We start from the raw sequence: 24,667 nt of genomic DNA on the forward strand, positions 1-24,667 counted from the left end.
TTAGGTTGAGAAGTGGAGACCTCTTCTATTTATAAGACAAATTATTTTACTGAGAGCTTTTTTAAGAAAATGAGTAAGTTGTACCATCCAGAATATAATAAAAATACAAAAATATCTAGTCTCTTTAGGAACTCTCTCTGAGGACCAAGGCTTACAAATTTGGGGGTCTGAATTCATGAGTAATACGAGATTGATTACTACAAAAGAAGATTTTAGTTATTCAAGTTGGAAACAAAGATCAAAAATGAAGCTTGAAACTCAGCTATTTAATTCATTAAAGATTTACAGAACTTTTATATTTGAGTTATCCCTATAGAGACATGGGGATAAATGGATGAATCAAGTATGAATCCTGAGCCAAAGTAGTGCACCATCTAGAAGGAGAGACACAGACCATCATAATATTAGGAAGAAATCATATGTGGGGATAGAAAAATTATTGAGAGCTTAATGGAGAAAGAAAATATTCTAGGCAAGAGAATCAGGAAAGACTTTTAGTAACGGCTGAGATAGACCTTGGAAATGAACAGCCAAAGGACAGGAAAAGAAGGCAATGGGAGGAGGGGCTCCTAACGAGAGGAAAGAAATGAACAACACTTGATATGTAAGAATATTGAGGCATTTAAAAGAAAGCCAGTAACTTAGTTTAATAGGAACATAAGGCATATGATAGAGAAAAGATGATACTTAGATAAATGTTCAGTACAGAATAGGTGTTCAATAAATATTTTTTGAATGGAAAAAATGAATAAATGAAGATTGAAAGGAAGGATAATGCCAAATTGTAGAGACCTTTGAATGTCAGGATAAAGAAATTGCACCAGAGATAAAGTGGAACACAAACGCTTTTGAGCAAAGATGGATCACTATCAGAATTGCGCTGAGGGAAGATTAACTGCCGGGAGGGGGCCGAACAGTCAGCTATTTGTAGAGTCCAGGAGGGTAGCAATAATGACATGAATTACTAAATTGGAAGCAGCAAGGGAAAGGAGGGATAAATGGGAAAGATGTTGAACTGATAAAGCAATTAATTGGTTCTGCGAAGAAAGATGAAAGCAATGAAAATGACTCCTCAGTTTCCAGGCTGGATGACAGGGAGGGTGTTGGTGCTTTTAATAGAAATAAAGAATACAGAAAGATAAGCATCAACTTGCAGAGAAAGATATCAGTTCAGTGTTAGACATATGGCTGGTAGAGCCACTGGCAGGGCATGAGGTAGAGATGTACAACAAGCAGATAAGTGTTGTCGTGTTCCTAAAAAGTAAATGCTGTCACAAGAGGAGAAGCAACATTTGCCACTTGATGTGCTCCTCACTTAACCTCTACTTTCTGATTAATTGCACGTAAGGAGTAAAGACAGTGAAGGTTTTGTTCCTTAGTGTTGAAACATTCACGAAAACCATGTACACACTTAAAAAAGCCAAGTAGTATCAATTAAGGTGATAAAAGATTTCAGATTACCTAGATGTACCTGAAGCTCTGGATACTTAAATCCTCTGGTTGGAATGCAATAAATAAAGTGAGAATAAAGTGAGTAACTTGCCTGGGCTAAAGTAGAGCACAGGCCATGGTTCTCTAGTTGCACCTGAATCACCCAAGGAGCTTGTTAGTATACAATTTCCCAGCCTAACCCCAAGAGTCGCTGATTAGGTAATTCTGGAGTGGCCTAAGAATTTATATTTCTCACAAATTCCCAGGTGGTGTTGAAGCTGCAGGTCTCCAGACTTGTGGATCAATGGCCCAAGAACACAGGCTTTTAAATAATGTCCAAAAAGTGATTCTCAGAAGATAATCTGTGATCAGAAACACTTGGATTGCTTGTTAAAAATTTAATTCTTTTGGTCTCATCCCAGACCCAGTGAATCTTAATATCTGAGTTTAGAGTTTGGAAATAAGCCTTTTGTGCAGCCTTCCTCAGTAATTCTTAGTGCCTTCTAAACTTTGAGAACCACTCAAATTGTGATGTGAATTTTAATGAGCTTTGGGAGGACATTAGACACTAAAGTTCTATTACTGTGGAAGAAAGAACAAAAATGACCAGGAGTTAAGAGATGTGGGCTGTAGTCATAAATCTTGACATTAATTAGCTGTGTGGCCTTAGGTAAATCACTTAAGCTTTTTAGGTATAATTTTCTCATCTATAAAGTAAAATGATTAAACTGACAGATCTGTGATGAATTCTGGAGATAACAATGGGAAATGGGTAATTCCCAGAGAGTTTAGGAAAACCAGAAGTTCTCAGTTGGGTGTGTCAGAATAGGATGGGTTTTGCTTTTGTTTTGTTTTGTTGAACTATACCCGCCTCTGATTTGCCTCACTTGCTGGAGGTAGGTTGTTAGGTTACTGGTCTCCTCTGTCTCTGAGAATCACTACTGGGTGTGAGCCATTTTCGTGAGTTGGATTGAGTTTTACCTCTCATGAACGCTGGGCTTTGTATGATTACCCAGCACAGTCTAATTTCTACTGCAGTAAATGATAGAGATTACAGTGATTCAAGTTTGTTAGCCAAAAACAGTACTTCTTAAAAATAAATATTAAAATAGAACATAAATTTATATGTTCCTTCTTATACCCATTAGGATGGCTACTAAAAAGAAAAATCAGAATAAGTGACGGTGAAGATGTGGAGACCTTGTGCACCACTGGTGGGAATGTACAATGGTACAGTCACTACGAAAATCAGTATGCGGTTCCTCAAAACATTAAAAATAGAGTTACCATATGATCCAGAAATCCTACTTCTGGAGATATACTTAATGGAAAGAAGGGACTCAAATATATTTGTACCACCATGTTCACTGCAGTATTATTCAAAATAGACAGAAGATGAAGAAACCCAAGTGCCTTTAAATGAATGAACAGATGAGCAAAATATGGTATACACATACAATAAAATATCACTCAGCCTTAAAAAGGAGAAACATTCTGACATGTGCTCAAAAACCAGGATGAACCCTGAGGACATTATATTAAGTGAAATAAGTCAGTCACAAAAGGACAAATTCTGTATGATTCTACTTATATGAGGTTCCTAGAGTAGTCAAATTCATAAAGGCAGAAAGCAGAATGGTGCTTTCCAGGGTCTGGGGAAGAGGGGAATGAGGAGTACTTGTTGAATGGTTACAGAATTTTAGTTCTGCAAAATGAAAACAGTTCTTGGGATGGATGGTGGTGACACATGTATAAAAATGTGATTTAATTCTACTAAACTCTACATTTAAAATGATTAAGATGGTAAATTTTATGTTACATGTATTTTACCACAATTTAAAATAAATAAAAATTTAAATTTCAATCAGATGTATATATTGAATGTTAAATATGGAAACTATTATTATGATATGTTCAGATTATATCACAAATCAATTCCTTATGACATAATCTATCCTTACTTATGTTTTCTAAAACCTATTTTTCACTTTTGGATTCCATTGTTTCATATTATTTGTAATAGAAGAAATAAAGGGAAAATTGAAATCACAGGTTATTTTCTACCAAACATAAGTATGGTTTTATATTGTATTGTATTTATTGCCCCAAAATACTATCAAGGCATTGAAATTTTGTTTTATTATTTCCCAGGCAGAGTTGGTACCAGATGACAGAGCCCTAAAGGATTTTGCAAAACATTATTGATTTAAATAAGGAAAATAATAGAGTTATGGATATTTAACAAGAAATAAGGAATTTGTAATCAGAAGCTTTAGTACCCAAGATGACAATTAATCTGAGAAACATAAAAGCAAGAAGGATAAGCTAGTAATCATGGCATTTATGCCTTAGTAGGAGAAGCGAATTCAGCAGTTGAAAAGGAGAAAATCATAGTGGAACACTGAACACATTAGTAAGAGTGAGAGGAGAAGACTTTCAGGATATGAAAGGACACCTAGGGGCTAGGACCCACAAGAATGCAAATGAAGCTTACATAGGCTCCTAATTTCCTACTGAGGAAAGGCGGGTTTCATAAAAAACTAAAAATTCAAAGAGTGTGTTAAGGTCTACAGCTTAATTTAATGGAAACAAATATACAGGTATGAAAGTCAAGTATCTTAATTAAAAATGTCCATAGAAAAACATTTCAAAAATTTTGAGCCTTCTCAGTATATATCTTTCACCAGGAAACAAAAGTTTTATAAAATTCTTATTTATATAATATTAGTAGTCTTAGGGGTAAAGAGAAAGATTGCAAACAGTGGACAGCTCAGAGGCATACTTATAAAACCATTTAGCTTTTCCTATTTTTCAAAAAGTAAATGCTGCTCTTTGAAAGTGCTGTCTGGCAAAAGAAATGCTGTCTTATGAAGTGTACACTGGGCATGTTGATTTATATTAGTATCTAACTAAACTGTTTGCTTGCCAGTACATCTGCTTAACTGACGGTGTAAATGCAGATGCGAGCATGGACTGGAATAGAAAAGTCTGAAGGGTTAAAGGCAGAGTAACAAAAAAGACAAAGTGCTATCATCAATATTTTTTAAAGTGGTATAAAATTGATAACAACAATTAAGTCAATAGAAAAAGGAGCAAAAGAAATAACTTAGCAATATATAGAGGACTTACAAAAGCTAATACACATCTGAAAAAATGTTCAACCTTATGAATCAGAAAAGCGAAAATAAAAATAAATTAGTTTCCACTCATCACTTTGGCAAAAATGAAAAAATAAAACAGTAATGTAATTTAATTCTGGCAACTCAGGCAAGCAAGTGGGAAAACATAGCTCTCTCTTCTGAAGAAATTGGTACATTTTTAGAGACTACTTTGAAAGTAGTAATTCAATTTGTAAATGCACATGCTTTAACCCAGAATCCCACTTTTATGACTATATTTATTTAAAAAAATACATATATATAAATAAATGTTCATCATAGCTGCTTTTGGGAGAAAATGTACAAAACATTAAAAGTGTTTATCAAGGGCAATGATTTGATAAATGATAGTAGTTCATGGAATATTTTGAAGGTTTTAAAATTATATATTGTATGTTCTAATATATATATGCTAACCTGAAAGATGTTTATGACAGAAATTGAAAAAGACAAAGGCAAGAGAACATTTCATTTTTTAAAAAGTCAAAATGGAAACAAAATAAAAAACTGCATGCACGTGTGTGCCTATGTACAGAAGAAAGTCTCGAAGATGATCAGCCTGCTATTAATGAAGGTTAACTGAGGGTAAAATTGGATGGGTGGAATGGGCTAATTTTAAATTTATGGCAGAATTATAATTTTTACTTTTTGGCATTTTTCCAACAGAATTTTTTACAATGTATATGCACATTCCAGTTTGGGAAGTAACTTTGAGGGTAAGAACTAAACCAAGGCAACGGGCCATTTAAACTATTTGTTGGATAAAGAAGTTTCTGAACATAATGGAACCACCAGGAAACAAAGATGCACCTATTCATTTGTTTTCATCCTGGGGAACTACAAAGTTGGAATTCTTTTGTAGAATATTTTGGCTTGAGAACAAGGATGTGTTAAATCAGGACTGACAGCTGAGGCTCCCACTAGGGGGAGCCATTTCCTGGGAGGCGCACTTCTCTCATGTGGCTTCTAAACAGTTTGAAATCAGGGTCCAAAGATTCATTGAATATTAGCTCCAGAAGAAACCTCAGAACTCATCATTCCATTTTCACAGTTTTAAAGATAAGGAAGAAAACTGAGGCCCAAGGTGACTATATCTGCTTTTCGACCCAGACATTTCTTTTCAAATATTTTTAGTAATGCTTTTCACACCTTTTTGCTCATTTAGCTAAAACTATACAATTAACATCCAATTAGCAGGTTCAGATGATATATGGTCCAGTGGATGCCTTTGATCCATAGCACAGACTGCGCCTCCTATCACCTCCCTTCACTTTATTGTAGCTCTGTGTTGGTTAATTTTCTGTGTCAAATTGACTGGGCTGTAGAATGCCCAGATATCTGGTAAAACATTATTTCTGAGCGTGTCTGAGAATTGGTGGACTAAGTAAGGCAGATTGTCCTCCCCAAGGTGGGTGGGCACTACCTAACCTACTGAAGGCCAGAAGAGAACCAAAACGTAGAAGAAGGTTGAATTCTCTCTTTTGGCTTGACTACTTGAGCCAAGACATCAGTCTGCTCCTGCCCATGGACCGGGATTTACACCATCAGCACTCCTTAGTTCTCAGGCCTTTGCATTCAGGCTGAAATTTACATAATTGGCTTTCCTCGGTCTCCAGCTTACAGACAGCAGATCCTGGGACTTCTCGGCCTCTGTAATCTCATGAGCCAATTTCTTATAATAAATCTCATTTTATGTGTGTCTGTATGTATATACACACACTACACATATATACACACACATATATATGTATGTATATAAAACATATATGGCTGGGCTTCCCTGGTGGCGCAGTGGTTGGGAGTCCGCCTGCCGATGCAGGGGACACGGGTTCATGCCCTGGTCCAGGAAGATCTCACATGACGCAGAGGGGCTGGGCCCGTGAGCCACGGCCGCTGAGCCTGCGCGTCCGGAGCCTGTGCTCCGCCACGGGAGAGACCACAACAGTAACGGGCCCGCATGCCGCAAAAAAACAACAAAACATATATGGCTACAGATATTTATCATTATACATAAAACTATATATAGGATATAATTATATATAGGGATATATATCTATATCTATAGCTATCTTATTGGTCCTATTTCTCCAGAAAACCCTAATACAAGCACCTTATATCTAACTGTAATTGCTTTTTGTTTTCTGCACGTACACTATTCTGCTCACCTCCATGCTTTTGTTCAGGCTCTCTCCTCCATATCCTACTTCTTCCTCTCTCCCTTTACTTAATTAAATCCTGCTTGTTGTAAGTTTGACATTACTCCTTTCGGAAGCCTTTGTGATCTGAACAAGTCTCATCCCCCAGGCTACACTAGGTTCCCTTTCTCTGTGTCCTCATAATACCTTGTATATCTCTCCGTGGGGTAGCTGCTATTCGGCATTTTACTGCCCCATCCTCACTAAACTAATCCATCTCTGCATCCTCTGTACCTAAGATACATAGTTTCTGGTACTTATTAGCCACTGAATAAATGTTTGTAGATTAAAGGAATGAATGAATGAATAGATGAATTGGAATCAGATGTAACTAATTAAAAGAAGAATTGGAGCAGGTCTACCTTTCATCATGGATTAAATCACTATATAAAAAAAGCAATTTTTAAAGTACACGCTCTGTGAATGGTGGGTTAAGTAGTGTCATCTTTATATATATGACACCGCTTTATTATTTTTACTTTAATTTATAGAATTATACATATTTTTTTTCTGGGCATCTAGGAAAAAAATCTTTATTTATAGTTTGCTTTGTGTGCTGTAAGACCTGACATATTCTAACTCAAGTTAAAATGCTTAGGACTGCCTAAGAAGTACATGGTTTTAGGTTTCTCCTTTCCTCTTTGAGAAAAGATCTAATCAAGACTAATTGATTTCAAACATCCATGAAGATTATTAGAAACAGAAATAAGTTTTAAAAAATAATACTAATTAAAAAAAAAAAAAACAATCCCAGGCATCAGAAATGCACTGGCAGGGCTGCTGGAAATGACCTCTATGTATTTTTCCATTCTTTCACAGGTTTTCTTCTTTCACTGTGGGATAACTGACACTGACCTAAAAACTCTGATTCCCGGAGAGCAGAAAATATGCCAGTGGGATGTGAGCTCCCAGATGCAGGGTGAAGTGCTAAAGTGAATCACATATTTATTTGAACCATTTGGCAAAAGGGCAAATGTAGCAAATGCACTGCTACCTCTAAACCCCATGGCATGACAGCCCAGGACTCTTGGCATTTTCATAGACCCAAGCTGTTTAGTAGTTTGTCTTGTTTTTCCCTCAAGTTGTATTCAGTCTGATTATTCATTTCTATAATAAAGGCTTAACCCCAGTGTTAAGGTCATGCACCTAGTCAGTATATTACCACGTCACTTACTGAAGCTCAAGTTAGCTCTTACCCTCTCTCTGCTGCTGGCTCATGAATTGTCATCTACTCTGGCATTTTTACTCAATGCCAAATGATGCTATAGTGCTCTAAGAGGAAGGGGAAAGGAAGAACCAGAAGAGAATATGGCCAGTGTAGTTCATGGGTTTGAAGCACATAAGACTAAAAATTATTATACGTAAAACTAAGTTGCAGTTGAAATTTGTTTTCTACTTGCAGCTTTCTTTTTCTTTTATGAACTTGGTTCTCACTTGTCAGATGCTACCTCTCCCAGAGTCCCTCAGCTGTAGGAAGTAATGCCCTCAAATCTTTCGCCCCTGGTAAGACTGCTCTTTGTCAGGCCTCCACTCTGCCATTGTCACTGTGACCCCGGCAACATGCTCGCCCCTCCTGTCACCTCACATTCACCAACTAGCCAATCTGTCTAGAGCCTAAAGTCCATATTGTTTCTAGATCTCTGAGTGTCCATCATCATGAAAAACCTAAGACTTCCAGGTCACTCCTCATCACGTATTGATTTGATTCTGCACACTGCCTTGTTTTGACCAATTTTCCCATTCCTCTCCAACTGTCCAGACGCTTCCACTCTGATCTGTGGACCCTATCATCACCATGATCCTTATATTTAGGGAGATCATACAATTTACTGTTTTGATGGGAATAATCTTGAGAGTGGGACACCTGGCAAAATCAAGGTTGTCCCAAACCAGGACATACAGTTACCCTGCCTATACCCTCAATCTGTTTTTTTTTTTTTAATTTCCTTTTACTTTCTTTTGCTGAGTGGAACCTGCTTCTCCTCTGGGGATACCACATTGCCTTTGGTCTTCTCAAGTGGTGGCTATTTTTCTCTTCTACAACAGTCATATCACTGTGGCTGGATCAGGGTAGGTGTTCTCCTTGCCCTTGAACCAATTCTGGACCCTTGTCTCTAAAGTCCTCTAGCTTTGAAGCTCATGTTATCAGACTCTACTACCTGCTACTCCCTCTTACTGCAGTCATCTGCTGATTCTGTCACTCCTCCAAACTTGCTTGAAGATTTTATCACTTGCCTCTCTGTCACCCTCAAATTCTAGTTCTGTGGTTATTCTTGGTGATTTGATTATTCACATAGACATTCTTTCCTAGTACTTGGCTTCTCAGTCTCTTGGCTTCTTCTTCTCCAAAGATCGTGTCTTTCCTCCCACCTCAGGCCACCCACTCTCATGTCACATCATCTCCAATGCCAGAATTCTCATCATCTCAATTTCAGATGTGTCATCTCAGAACCAACTTCACGTTATTTCCAATCCCATCCTTCTGGCTCACTGACTCCAACAATGCTTCAGTCCCATCTAGACCTAAGTCCACTGCTCATGCCACCCTTTTGATAGCCTCAATTTCCTTGTGTTATAACTGTCTTCCTATACAGCTCAGATTCCGTGATTCATAACAGAGATCATTTCTTTACATATACTCTTAACGCTCACACCTCACTGTCTTCTACCATGCTTATCTGGCAAACACCAATTGTGATGAAGTCTGCTCTCTTGACTCCATGTTTACTCTCAGGCAGCTGAAGATAGGGAGGCCAGAGAACCGCCCACAATCACACTGATTGGTCCCAATTTACAGTCATGAACACTGTTGCAAAGGCGTCTTTAGTGTTGTCTAGGAGTCCCATTACATTTCACTAGCCTACTGTTCCTCCCATTCTCCAGAACAACCATTCCTACTTTCTCTTTCTTTAAATCTCCAGAATCTCTATCTTCTTAAATTTTGGTGATGACATTGGTTCCCATTTCTTTGAGTAAATACAAGCAGTCAAAAATGAACTCCCATGTGCTCCCAACACCATATCTTCCAACCTATCTGAATGTATGTCCATATGCTCTACACTCTTTCCTCTTACTATGGATGGATTATGTTCCTAAATCCAAATCCTCCACTTGTGCACTGGATCTCAGCAGTTCCCTGTCTCTCTCCTGCATGATGAGTTTTCCCGTCTTACTATATCATCCCATCAGTATACAGACATTGTATATCCTCCTTCATAAAAAGTTTCCCTGAACTTCATATCCCACTCCAGGAACCCCTCCCATTCTTCAGCATTTCCTTTGAAGAAAACTCCTTTAAAAAGTGCCTATTCTCATAATCTCCATTGCCTCTTTCCTTGTTCTTTTTTTCTCTCCAATCTAATTTTAATTCCTTCTCCTTTCGCTCTACCAGATCTGCTCTTGTCAAGGTCACCAGGGACTACTGGTCACCAAATAAATCATTAATTCTTAGTCTTCATTATACTTGTTCCATGAGCATCATTTGACAGTTGTTCATTTGAGATTCCTTGAAACACTTTTTTCACTTGGCTTCTAAAAAAAACACTCTTGTTTTCCTCCTGCCTCACTGGTTGATCATTCCCTGACTCTGTTATACCCTTTTTATCTCTCCCTCCTCTAAATACCAAATTATCCCAGGGATAAGTTTAGCAATCTGTCTTCTCTAGATGCACACACATCTGTAGTGATATCATGGAGTCTTATGACTTTAAAAGGCAAACACTATGCTAGTCATCCCCAAACATTTATCTCCAGCTAGAACTTTCTCTTAAACATCCAACTCATATCTGCAGCATTTCTCTTGGCATCTTTGCCTGCATAATTAAGAAGCACTTCATATTAACTATCATGCCAAAGGCAATTTTTCATTTGGCTTTTTAAATCTGCTCTTCCCATGGTTTTCTCAGTCTCAATAAATGGAAAATTCATTCTTCCAATTACTTAAGCCAAAGACATTGGACTCATCTTTAACTCCTCTTTTTCATACCCCACATTCAATCTTTTAGAAAATCTTGTCAGAGCTACCTTCACAATATATTCAAATTCAACCACTTCTCACCACTTCCACCATAACCACTCTGGTCTACCCACCATCATTTCTCACTTGGATGATTACAGTGTCTTCCACACTGGTCTCTCTGCTTCTAGCCCTTGCCTATTTTCTATACAGCACCTAAAATGAACCTTGAAAAGTCAGATCATGTCACTCTTCTGTCCTCAACCCTTCCCTGGCTTCCTATCTCAGAGTAAAAGCCAAAGTCATTTAAATGGCTTCAAAATATTATAATGCTCATTTTCAACCTTTATTTTGAATCAGAATCACCTGAAACAGAACAAAAAATTTCACAATCTGTATGGAAACACAAAAGACCCTGAATAGCCAAAGCAATCTTGAGAAAGAAAAATGGAGCTGGAGGAATCAAGCTGACTGACTTCAGACTATACTACAAAGCTACAGTAATCAAGACAGTATGGCACTGGCAGAAAAACAGAAATATAGGTCAATGGAACAGGACAGAAAGCCCAGAGATAAACCCACGCACATATGGTCACCTTATTTTTGAGAAAGGAGGCAAGAACATACAATGGAGAAAAGACAGCCTCTTCAATAAGTGGTGCTGAGAAAACTGGACAGCCACATGTAAAAGAATGAAATTAGAACACTCCCTAACACCATACACAAAAATAAACTTAAAATGGATTAAAGACCTAAATGTAAGGCCAGATACTCTAAAACTCTTAGAGGAAAATATAGGCAGAACACTCTGTGACATAAATCACAGCAAGATCTTTTTTGACCCACCTCCTAGAGAAATGGAAATAAAAACAAAAGTGAACAACCAGGACCTAATGAAACTTAAAAGCTTTTGCACAGTAAAGGAAACCATAAACAAGACGAAAAGACAACCTTCAGAATGGGAGAAAATATTTGCAAATGAAGCAACTGACAAAGGATTAACCTCCTAAATTTACAAGCAGCTAATGCAGCTCAATATCAAAAAAACAAACAACCCAATCTAAAAATGGGCAGATAAACTAAATAGACATTTCTCCAAAGAAGATATACAGATTGCCAACAAACACATGAAAGGATGCTCAACATCACTAATCATCAGAGAAATGCAAATCAAAACTATAATGAGGTATCACCTCACATCAGTCAGAATGGCCATCATCAAAAAATCTACAAACAATAAATGCTGGAGAGGGTGTGGAGAAAAGGGAATCCTCTTGCACTGTTGGTGGGAATGTAAATTGATACAGCCACTATGGAGAACAGTATGGAGGTTCCTTAAAAAACTAAAAATAGAACTACCATATGACCCAGCAATCCCACAACTGGGCATATACCCTGAGAAAACCATAATTCAAAAAGAGTCATGTACCACAATGTTCATTTTAGCTCTATTTACAATAGCCAGGACTTGGAAGCAACCTAAGTGTCCATCGACAGATGAATGGATAAAGAAGATGTGGCACATATATACAATGGAATATTACTCGGCCATAAAAAGAAACAAAATTGAGTTATTCGTAGTGAGGTGGATGGACCTAGAGTCTGTCATACAGAGTGAAATAAGTCAGAAAGAGGAAAACAAATACCGTATGTTAACACACATACATGGAATCTAAAAAAAAAAAAAAATGGTTCTGAAGAACTTAGGGGCAGGACAAGAATAAAGATTCAGACATAGGGAATGGACTTGAGGACATGGGGAGGGGGAAGGGTAAGCTGGGACGAAGTGAGAGAGTGGCATGGACATATATACACTACCAAATGTAAAACAGATAGCTAGTGAGAAGCAGCCACATAGCACAGGGAGATCAGCTCGGTGCTTTGTGACCACCTAGAGGGGTGGGATAGGGAGGGTGGAAGGGAGATGCAAGAGGGAGGGCATATAGGGATATATGTATACGTATAGCTGATTCACTTTGTTGTACAGCAGAAACTAACACTCCACTGTAAAGCAATTATACTCCAATAAATATGTTTTAAAAAAAGGAACACCTGAAATGATTTAAGATATTCAGATGCCTTCCATTCCCCAATTAAGATTACAATGGGTAGAAAGGGTCAAAAGGTACAAACTTCCAGTTATAAAATAAGTAAGTCATGGGGATGTAATATACAGCATGGTGACCATAGTTAATAATACTGTATTGCATATTTGAAAGTTGCTAAGAGAATAAACCTTAAAAATTCTCATCACAAAAATACCAAATCTGTAACTATGTTGATGGATATGAAGTAGACTTACTGTGGTGGTCATTTTGCAATATATATAAACATTGAATCATTATGTTGTACACCTGGAACTAAGATAATGTTATATGTCAATTATGGCTTAAAAAAAGGTACAATTGGTTGGACATTTAGGTTGTTTCCATGTCTTGGCTATTGTGAACAGCATTGCAATGAACATTGGGGTGTATGTATCCTTTCAAACCATGTTTTTCACTGGATATATGCCCAGGAGTGGGATTGCTGGATCATACGGTAGCTGTATTTTTAGTTTCTTAAGGAACCTCCATACTGTTCTCCGTAGCGGCTGTACCAATTGGACAGATGAATGTATAAAGAAGATGTGGTACATATATACAATGGAATATTACTTAGCCATTAAAAAGAATGAAAGAATGCCATTTGCAGCAACACAGATGGACTTGGAGATTATCATACTAAGTGAACTAAGTCAGACAGGGAAAGACAAGTATCATATGATATAGCTTATATGTGGAATCTAAAAAATATATACAAATGAACTTAGTTTCAAAACAGCAGACTCACAGACTTAGAGAATGAATTCATGGTTACCAGGAGGGAAGGGTTGGGGGGAGGAGTAGACTGGGAGTTTGGGATTGACATGTACACGCTGCTATATTTAAAATAGAAAACCAACAAGGACATGCTGTATAGCAAAGGGAACTGTGCTCAAATACCCTGTAATAACCTAATTGGGAAAAGAATTTGAAAAAGAATAGATACATGTATATGTATAACTGACTCACTTTGCTGTACACCTGAAACTAACACAACATTGTTAATCAACTATACTGCAATATAAAATAAAAATTTAAAAAATGATACGATTGGAATTTTAGTGGGATCCAAGAATCCACTTTTTTTTTTTTTTTTGCGGTACGCGGGCCTCTCACTGTTGTGGCCTCTCCCATTGTGGAACACAAACTCCGGACGCGCAGGCTCAGCGGCCATGGCTCACGGGCCCAGCCGCTCCGCGGCATGTGGGATCTTCCCGGACCGCGGCACGAACCCGTGTCCTCTGCATCGGCAGGCGGACTCTCAACCACTGCGCCACCAGGGAAGCCCAGCATTCACATTTTTAACGGACTCCATCTTGCCTAACTACCACTCCGATCTTATCTCTTACTTCTCTGCCCTACCACCCCCTTTTCCTCCCACCCCCTTGCACTCTGCTCCAGCCACATTGGTCTTTTTGACATTCCTCTTCATCATGTCAAACTAGCTTCTGCCTTGGGAATTGTGCAATGTTCCTTCTGCCTGAAGTACTTCCATCCTCCTTTTCTCCCCACTATCTTCATGGCTCATAAACTGTCCTCTTTCACTTTCTCAGAGATGTCTTCTGAGACCACCCACTATGTGATGGCAACATCCCTCTTCTTGCTTCTGCTACCTTTCATTCTTAGTCTTCCAGTTTTTCTTTATAGCCCACATTTATGTGCTTGTCTATTGTTTTCTCTCCACTACAGTATAATCTCCATTTGGGCAGGGACTTTGCTTATTTTGGTGTGCCTCCCAGTGCCTAGAACAGTTTCCTGGTAAATAACAGGTGCTCAATGAATATGTGTTGAATGAGTAAGTAAAAGAACAGGTTCAATCCACCCAGTTTTTCAGCCAGAGATGAATAAATAGGGTAGGCTTACTTCACCACTGAATAGTGTCTGGAATTTTTCTTTCTGCTCCAGTCCTCTAAAATCCTTAATATTGGCCCATGTGATATGCTCAGTCTTTTGTTTTGGCTTTCATTTCCACACTCCAGTTTTCCAGCTAAGATTAAAACTGGGCCCTGAAGCACAGTGGCTTGGCTGGAGCCTTGATGCCCGACCTGTACCTTGTCAAGTCCCCTTCCCCCATAGCGCTCTGGGACTTAAGCAGACAACCTTACAGATTGATGTTATCTTTCTGGTTGAGTATGGCTGCTGCCAGCACTGCTACCCACTTCCTGTGGCCATAGCATCCACCACAGTTTATATCCCCTTTGAAATATATAGTCTGAAGTATTATGTAGTTATCACTGGGATCCTTTGGCTAGGACAGGAGCTATCCTACCAGTACTGACTTTCTTCTCTTCCTTAGTAGTCTTTATTGCTGAGGTTTTAGAATAATTTGTCATTCACCCCCTGAGACATAACAGGCTATCAGGAAATGAACACTGCTCTCTTATTAACCAGGGACTTTTCTGTTTCAGTGTTACACAGAGATCCTTTATTCCTGGTCAGATGCTTACCTGTGATGTAGAAGTTTCTCTATCGATTCTTAAAAATTACCTGTTTTGTGTTCCAGTCTCTCCCAAAATAATCTGATAGACTAAATTCCATTAATGTGCTAATGCTAAAAGTTACTTAAATCATAGTCTTCCAAGACGTACTTGGGTTTGAACAGGGATGGTTTTCCATTGCTATAGTTTTGGAACGCTGCCAAGTCACCATCGTGGCCTCCTAACTGGCTTCCAGCTTCCACACTGTCACCTCCAGTTTTTCTCAATACAGCAGCCATATGATTTGCCAAATTACGAGTTAGATCATGTTACGTACTCTCTGTTCAAAACACTCCTAAGTTTGGGGGCTTCCCTGGTGGCGCAGTGGTTGAGAGTCCGCCTGCTGATGCAGGGGACATGGGTTCGTGCCCTGGTCCGGGAAGATCCCACATGCCACGGAGCGGCTGGGCCCGTGAGCCATGGCCGCTGAGCCTGCGCATCCGGAGCCTGTGCTCCGCAACGGGAGAGGCCACAACAGTGAGAGGCCCGTGTACCACAAAAAAATAAAAATAAAAAACAGTTTCATATCTCACACAGAGTAAAAGCCTGCTTAGAATGCCCTAGATGGCCCTGTATGAGCACTTCTCAGACTTTAGCATGCATGTGAATCACCTGGGAATCTTGTTAGAATGAGATTCCCATCCAGAAGGGTGCAGGTGGGGCCTAGGAGTTTGCATTTCTAACAAGCTCTCAGGTGATGCTGATGCTGCAAGTTCACAGGACTAGCTGCGAGTAACAAGACCGTATATGATATGTTTCCTCCCTACCATCTGGCCCTCTACCTCTCTGACGTTGCTGCACTCCTGATATTACCCTTTATTTCTAGAGCTACCCTAGCCCCCTTCATAGTCTTAGAACATCCAGGCATGTTCCCACCTCAGGGCCTTTGCACTAGCTGACCCTCTGCCTGGAAACACTTCACCCAGATATACACCTCTCTCTCCAAAGCTTCTTACTGAAGCTTTCCCTGGCCATCTGATCTAGCAAGGCACATCATCTCCATTTCCACGTCCCTCTTCTTTTCTCTCCAACTCTGTTTTACTCCTTAACTCTTCTCACTGCTGAAATACAGCATATTTATCTTATTTATTGTCTGCCCCCTCCACTAGAATGTAAACTCCATGAGGCATTTTTTTTTTCATTTATGTTCACTCCAGTGATCAAAACACTGGCTGTTTTGATCAATAAATAATTGTTGAGTGAATTCATTAAAGAACTCAGTTATATTTTTCAAATCACATTTTTTCCTACTTATGCAAAATATCCTAGGAAGAGGAAGGCAGAAACATTTCTTCTAGTTTAATTAGGCTAGTGTGGTACAGGCAAAGTGTCTCCCAAGAAGAGCAGATCAGAACTCATTTACCTAATCCTCACTTATACAGGTTTCTTTGGTATGAGCAGAACAATGATGTTAGAAGCAACCAGGATCTACCTTCAAGTAAGAGAAACTTAATGAGGCTGGCAGCACAATTAGAAACAAGCACAACCTGAGGGATTAATGGGATCTATTCAAAGTTACACCTAGATTGGGAGGATTGTTTTCACAGGGATGCAGTCTTTGCTGGAAGGGAGTTACTATATATATGAATTCCTGTCAAAGGTGGAAGTTTGGTCTTTTGCGGAATATTGACCTAGAAGACCTCTGAGGTCTTTTCTCCCTGCACAAATTAGAAATCAGTGACAGAGAACAGGAAGCTACTGTGTGAGATGTGTGTGCAAGACTGGTTACTTGAGGAAGAGTCCATCAGCCACATTCTATGTCTTGTAGTTCTCAATCTCATGAACTCCAGCGAGCTTTAGCAGGTGGGAGGTTATTGTTTGTTGGTTGGTTGGTTTTGTGTTTTAATGAAAGCTGGCTAAGACCTTGAAAACTGAACCAAAATACATTTTATTATAACTACCTAGTCTCTGTCTAATCAGTGTTCAGCTGTCTCTGATATTGGTTGAAAGAAATATATACAATCAGCAAATTTCACTTTGATATTTTCCATTATAAATTAATAAAAACATTCTTCACTACTCCTCTAGTAAATCCGAAAACTGAGTACATGGGGTGTAATAAACACTTGGGGACTTGATTTGCAGTTTTAAAATCATAAGCCCTCTTTATCAGCAGACTATCAGGGAACAGAAATTGCTCTCTACTTCTTTTACTGCATTATCTTTTTTATTATGTCATAATTTTAGGTTAACCTTAGGAAATACCAAATAATAATTCTTTGTAATAACAAATCACTCACACATACATTCTTTCATATAAACTTCAGGATCATCTTAGGAGTTTATTATTCTAATCGAACTATTTATTGATGCTTTTACATATATATATTTAATAATGACAAAAACCGTAAGAGGTAGAAATTCTCAATATGATGATAAAAATTCTGAGCCTCAGAGATTTTAAGTAACTAGTCACACTGACACATTTTACTTAAAAAAATGAACTGGATATACACCTAGGTTGTATGTCTACAAAGCCCAGGCTTTTAATTCTCACACTGTGATAATTCTACAGCTGAGTAGAGTGAGTCTTAGAGAAACCAAGTGATCTGTCCAACGTTACACAGCTGAGAACTGGAAGAACCAAGAAAGAAAACCAGATAGTTTTTTTCTAAAACTAGAGCTCTTTCTACTCTTCATAATAGCCTTTTTTTTTTTAATGTATGACATTTAACAACAGCATAAGAAACACTAGCCCAACTTGAAAGGCGATGGAATGGCTACATATTTAAATAAAAAGAAACGTGAAAGCCTAAAGAGTAACTAAATTTCTCAGCATATGCTGCAAGATTGTCAATAGCTGAGTCTAAAACAATTTTATTTCATAGACTCTCAGGAATTTTCTCAGTGTGAATATTTACAGTTTATTTTTACATTTATACATGTGTCAAATTAAATTCCATATGGTCAAATAACTTAAATTTAAAAAAAACCCCAGAAAATGTAGGAAACTGTATGTACATACTTAAAAGTTAAGAGGTTTTCTTAAAGAACACTGAAGACCTTAGAAGATATATATGTATATCTTACATACATGACTGCTTAAAGCTTCTATGTAGCAACTGATGTCCTATGTCTCTATGATTTATATATTATATTGAAAATACCAGGATGTAGTAAGTGTAACCAGTTTGTATTAGTACCAGGAATGAAGGGTAATGGTGTGTGTGTGCGCGTGTGTGTGTGTGCGTGTGCGTGTGTGTGTGTGTGTGTGTAAGAACACGGGAATAAAACGAGGTCTTATTTACTTGACTGGCTACTTCAGAAAGTTACAAGTTTCTTATGGTCTCACTATTTCTATTCTTTGCATACTCTTACCCAATTCCCATATATCAGTTACAGTGACCTTGACAGAGAAAAATGAATCATGACATTTCCCTATTTCAGTAGCATTTTTTTGCCATTCAAATAAAATCCATTCTTAACAATGGGTAAGGTCCTACTTACCCATGGGTAACAATTCTTAACAATGGGTAAGGTCCTACTTGATCTATCCCCTGCATACTAACCTCATTCCACATTTTCTCATTCGATCGTCTCCAGTTCATGCTGGTTTTAAATTGGTTTCTTGAATGGACCTTCAGACCTTAGCTTATACTAAGCATTGCCTGGATGCTTTGTCACCCTCTCTTCTACATGATCAGGCAGATCATAGATAATATCCTACGTCCTCTGGGAACTTACCTGATCACTGTTTCTCAAATAGATTTCCTTCTTAATTTCTACAATAGCACCTTATTTGTCTTTTTGATATCATTTGTCACAATTTAAGTCATTTTGTTTGATCATGTATTTTAGTTTCCTTTTCTCTCTCTCCCACCAGACCCTGTATTTCATGAATCCAGTGGTCATTCCTCTGTGGTTGAGTTTACCTCCAGTTCCTACCTCAGTGCCTGGTACATAATTGTTACTTGGCAAATACTGGATGAATGAATGAATAAATAATGAATTGGTGAATATGTATGTTTAAAAGTTATTTTTATTCTGAATCTGTATGTCTGGAGAAAAGAAAATGAATCTTCTATGGAATGCTATGGGATAGAAAAAATTTGTAAAGTGTGAGGAGCTTTGGATCTAAAATGGATAGAAATACAAATTGTGAACTTCAATTTATACTTATACGCAAGAACGCAAAATTGTTTTTAACAGTAGACAATACGAAGGAAAATAACTCTTCCCCAAACCATTATTCTGAGGCTGAAATTCATTCACATACAATGAGTACCTAGTAAATCCTAAAATCTATCCTCCCTTCTCCCCCAGACAACATATAGTATAGGTCCATTCACCTGCCCAATCTCACCTGACCCCACTCCATGCCCCCAGTAATTGGAGGGTACTGTGTTTAATTTCTAAAAGCCAATGGGCCTCTGGACAAAGACAAGAGGATCAATACCTGGGCTCTGGGAAACTGGGATTAATATAATAAGGATGAAGGAGTTAGAGGCCATTGCTAACATTTCAAGGACATTCTCCTATTTTAAAAGCATCATTAGTACTTGCAAAGAGGTTTATGTCACCATTATCAGTTTTAAAATAATGATATCAATGTAGTGACTGAAAAATTACCAGGGTGCTGCTAGGGAACCATCACAATAGCAATAGCAGATAAAGGAAAACATATGAAAAGGCACAGAATAATGCTAGATCCTGTGGCAGAATAACTTTTATAGTCATCAAAACATTCTCCAACATGGTATTATTGAGTTTGCCTTTTGAACAGAGAACTCAGACTTGGAGTCCAAATTATTCTGCTGTGAAAGGTTACAGAAAAAAAGTATATACCATCATTGATGCTGTTATTAGACATTCATTCAGTCATCCCATAATTACTTATTGAATGTCAACCCTTAGGATTTTCACTGTAATAGCCACTGGGATAATTTTAAGCAAAAATCATTCAGTTCTCTCATGGTGGTTGATGGGGTCTGAGGAAGAAAGAATTACTTCTGTGTAGAAGTTTATAAACCACGGCCCAGAATAAAAACTAGCTTCATGTTTTTTACACAAAGGACTGCTTTCTAAGTTTTTTTTTTAAATAACTTCTAAATGATGGTTTTATAAAAATAAGATATAAATAAAGATTTTCACTTTCGGAAACAGAAACAGACTTTTGTAGAAACTTCATTTGTGGAGAAGATTAACTTTTACTCACAGAGAGCTTCACATAATCATAACATAAACTTTTCATCGAAAAACAAATGCAGTGTAGAAAATACCCTGAATCATTTGAAAAAACTGGATAACCTGAATGTTATTTGGAATGGGATTTGTCAAAATCTTTTCAAGTCCTCATGTGTATATGTCCCCGACACTGTTCTCAACAAAATAGCAGTTCATGTTTTCTAGCTTTGGAATTCCACTGGAAAAGGATCCTTTAGACACACCACAGAAATATGTCAATTCCCTCTACTGGTACAGCGAGTTACCTCAAAATCTTCTTAAATCAATAAAAGGTATAATTTAACTGAAAACTCTATGTCAAAGTTAAAATTTAAAAAAGGAAGTAAACCAGACTCAGTTTAGCAATTCCAATATGGGGGACAGAATGGTAGACTATGAATGAAGAACTGTGGCCAGTACCTTTTGAATGCCTGCTTGGGACTCCAGAACGTTATTCTCTGATCCATTGCTTCGGTTGATCATCCGCCACATTTGGGAATACATGCTGTCCCTCTCAAAAGGATTCATTCCCTTCATGCGAACATGTTCATATACTGCAGAGTCCAGGACTGTGCCATAAGGGATATCTGTTTGCTTGGAAAGGTCCTGGAGAGACCTTGATTATTGGGAGAGCAGAGAGACACAAGAAAGAGTACTGAATATTTTCAAGTGGAAATAAAGTTAAAAGAAGCAAAAAGTAATATATGTAAATACAAACGTCAAATTGCTTTTCTTATTTTGTTGTTTCTTAACATTAAGATGTAATATATAAGGAGAATTGTTTTAAGAGTGTATGGCTCTTACATAGATCATGAGAAGACAAAAATCATTACTGAAGGAAAGGTGGAAATTTCTAGTGATAGGGCAATGCTATTTTTGTTTTCACTGTGAAAAAACATCTAGCAATTCCAAAGACAAATTAAATTACATTGCTAGATAGTCATATAATCATTTAGTTTTTTTAAAATGTCAATATGTTACAAGCCTTAAGCCTATGTTCTTTTAGGTGGCAAGGCTTAAATATTTTTATAAAATAATTACGTTTTGTATAAACATATTTAAGTAGATGTATACTTAAAAATTAGTATTTGTAAGAGTCATTACTTATTGAGTGGCTACTACATACATGCTAGGCAGTTGGCACACAGTATCCTTACAGCAATGCCTCATGCTCAGAACTATTTCACCCATTCTGTAGGTAAGAAAACTTAAGTAGAGGGAATAAAGGACTAGCTCAGTGTGGCACAGTCAGTGAGGGATAGAGATAGAATTCAAATGTAGATCTGACCAGCTCCCAAAACCATATTATTTCTACTGCAAGATGCTGACTCTTCTCTGTATTTATTTTGCTAGATTTGCTTTAAGTGGTTGTGTGTGAGTGTGTGTATGTGTGTGTGTGTGTGTGTGTGTGTGTGTGAGAGAGAGAGAGAGAGAGAGTTCTATTTGTATTCAAATAGAATAAATTTCATGCTTTTGGATAGCTGAATATGTTTTCAGCTTTCTCTTTTACAGAATAATGCTCCAGGATGTCCAAATCAATCTTTGAGTTACAGATTGTATCTACTTGTCCCAGGTTATTCGTCTCTAAATTGATGGTCGATTTCCTTATATTTGAGTTTCTGAGCCACTCCATATTTTCTAACTTGGAGAACCAATTACCACTTCACTGGAACTCATTGAATTTGTGTAGGTGTCCAACCCTAATGACTGACATTTAAGAACAAATATGTGCCTTTGGAATACTGTTCAAAATTAGATGCTGGCACGCTTCAAACTCACTAACCTCTGAGAATGGGAGCAGATGCTTTGAAGCACTATAGTATATATTGAACAAGAACAAATACCCACAGCTCTCCACAATCACGGGCTATGAATGTCATGTTACGTTTACCTCTGACCTTTTGGTCTGTTTCTAGATGGCGTTTGCTAATGATTTCCTGGGGGTCTCTGCAACTAACACTAACATTGGGCAAGAGTATTGGGAATACTCTTGCAGGTCACCATTTCCATCATGTGCAAAACTGTGTGGCAAACAATACATTATGGGTCGTGTTTGTTAGAGGAATATTTGTGACAATTTCTAATGATAACTTTCAGCAAAATTTAATCTGCATTTTATTGAGTTTTATGTTGTTGGTGTGTATCATGTACTCTAAGGAAAAGAGTGAGATCATGGTAATTCCTTTCTGCTCTACACTTCTGCTGCACAAAATTATGCATTTAAAAATTACTATTTGAAGGGAAGAATTTTCTGGAATACCCTACAACTATTGAGCTAATTCTACCATTTGTAAAAGCTAAAGTAAAAGCATAAATAAATAGTGAGGGGGGCTTCCCTGGTCGGGCAGTGGTTAAGAATCCACCTGCCAATGCAGGGGACATGGGTTCAATCCCTGGTCCTAGAAGATCCCACATGCCGTGGAGCAACTAAGCCCAGGCACCACAACTACTGAGCCTCTGCTCTAGAGCCCGCGAGCCACAACTGCTGAAGCCGGTGCTCCTAGAGCCCGTGCTCTGCAACAAGAGAAGCCACCGCAATGAGAAGCCTGCACACCGCAATGAAGAGTAGCCCCCTCTCACCGCAACTAGAGAAAGCCCGTGTGCAGCAACAAAGACCCAACACAGCCAAAAATAAATAAATAAGTTAAAAAAAATAATGAGGGCAGAAGCAGGAATAAAAGTGAGCTACAGGTAGCTAGGGTGCAACCTAATACCAGAGTGACCGGGCATTTGGTAGGAACATACCATAATTATCTTGGTAATAGTATAGCAATAAGAATTTTGTTTCAAACGAACAATTTACTTCTTATTTACTAATGTTTCCAGTAGTAGGAGTAAAACTATATTCAAAACATTAACATTTTAACATATTTCCCACTGTTTAGCGATGATCTAAACTGGTTACACAGCGGGAAGAAATGAAACTTATCAATACAGGTTACGATAGCATGCCTCATTCACTCAATATCTATAAATACAAGGGCAAGGTTAGGTAGATGTACAGAGCTTGCACTTTCTAGAACCTAAAGGTGTATGGCTAGAGGTCATGTTAGGATTCATCAGAAACCCTCCCAGGATACGATTGGCTCCTTGCTGCCTAGTAGTTCTGGTAATCAATCTTAATTATAACTTTCAGAAGGTTTCTACTTGGTGAGATCATAGTGTAGGGGTGAAAAATGTTTATGCCTATATCTAAGTATATAACTGGTTTGCTCAAATAGTCATACTAGTAAAATACTGCTAAATAAATTAATACTCCTTCTTAGCTTTCTGTGAAAAGAAAATTGAAATCATGTGTTGGGATCTTTAACATAATCAAGTTTCCGTGCCATAGTATCACCTTAAATGTTAGCTTTGAACTTGAATGTAGAATTATAATACAAACAGGTTTTTAGCTGGCAAAACTGTTCTGTACACACAAAAATTTTTAAACAGTATCTTAAAATGTTGCCTGTGTGAAGTTCTTGATGTCAGAAAAAGCAGTTTATTTTCAACGTAATTCAAATTTAGAATAGCAGAGCATTTTGTAACTCAGAGCAAAGGTATGTTCCCTCTAGCTTCACTTCTGATATCAAGTTCAGCTTATAAATTTTCCATGAGATCTGCTTGCAATAAAAATTATAGTTTGATTCAGTGTTGTTCCTTTATAGTACACCAAGATAGCACACCAAAGGTGACAAAAATAAAATAAAGCAAAATGAAGTGAGCACAAATAGCTTATTATGGAAAAAAGAAAGCTGGTTTAGGAGCCCAACAGAGAAAGGCGGTACCTATTATAAGTAGTAATTTTGTTATTTTCACGCTCATAATATTTTAGATCTGCAGAAATGCTATGGCCTATATTATGAGGCCCTAAAAGAAATCAAGTAGGTTATTCCGCAAGTGGTAATCCTCAAGAACATTATATCTTAAGGTCAACATCTGAGTGGATATTATTTAAACATGCCAATCATTGGCTTAAATGCAAAACAATTATAAAATAATCAACAAGCCCCTAATACATACATTAATTTACCTTGGCAAATATTGACATTTCCTCTTTTAACAATTGGCAATGTTTACCCAGGCCACAGAAGAAATGGGAAAATCTAGAGAATTCTAGAAAAAGAGTTAGCTGTGAATATACTGATACTAATATAGTCTATCTTTCTACCTAACCACACAAAGCCTACACACACTCACATAAAATTCCGCAAATGATCAA

General features: G+C 37.7%; 1 protein-coding gene across 3 annotated transcripts in view; it reads right to left on the bottom strand.

The window, feature by feature from the left end:
* Window positions 1–24,667, bottom strand: part of GRID2 (glutamate ionotropic receptor delta type subunit 2) — a gene marked incomplete at both ends in the record, with an annotated part of 1,370,777 nt that overhangs the window by 226,295 nt on the left and 1,119,815 nt on the right. For all 3 annotated transcript variants that reach the window (XM_082838450.1, XM_082838451.1, XM_082838449.1), the window contains one exon: window positions 20,884–21,079. In XM_082838450.1, the coding sequence (XP_082694576.1) occupies window positions 20,884–21,079 (196 nt within the window). The remainder of the gene's footprint in view (window positions 1–20,883; window positions 21,080–24,667) is intronic.

This window comes from Leucopleurus acutus (assembly GCF_964270905.1).
Source record: "Leucopleurus acutus genome assembly, chromosome: 4".
Taxonomy (NCBI): Eukaryota; Metazoa; Chordata; class Mammalia; order Artiodactyla; family Delphinidae; genus Leucopleurus; species Leucopleurus acutus.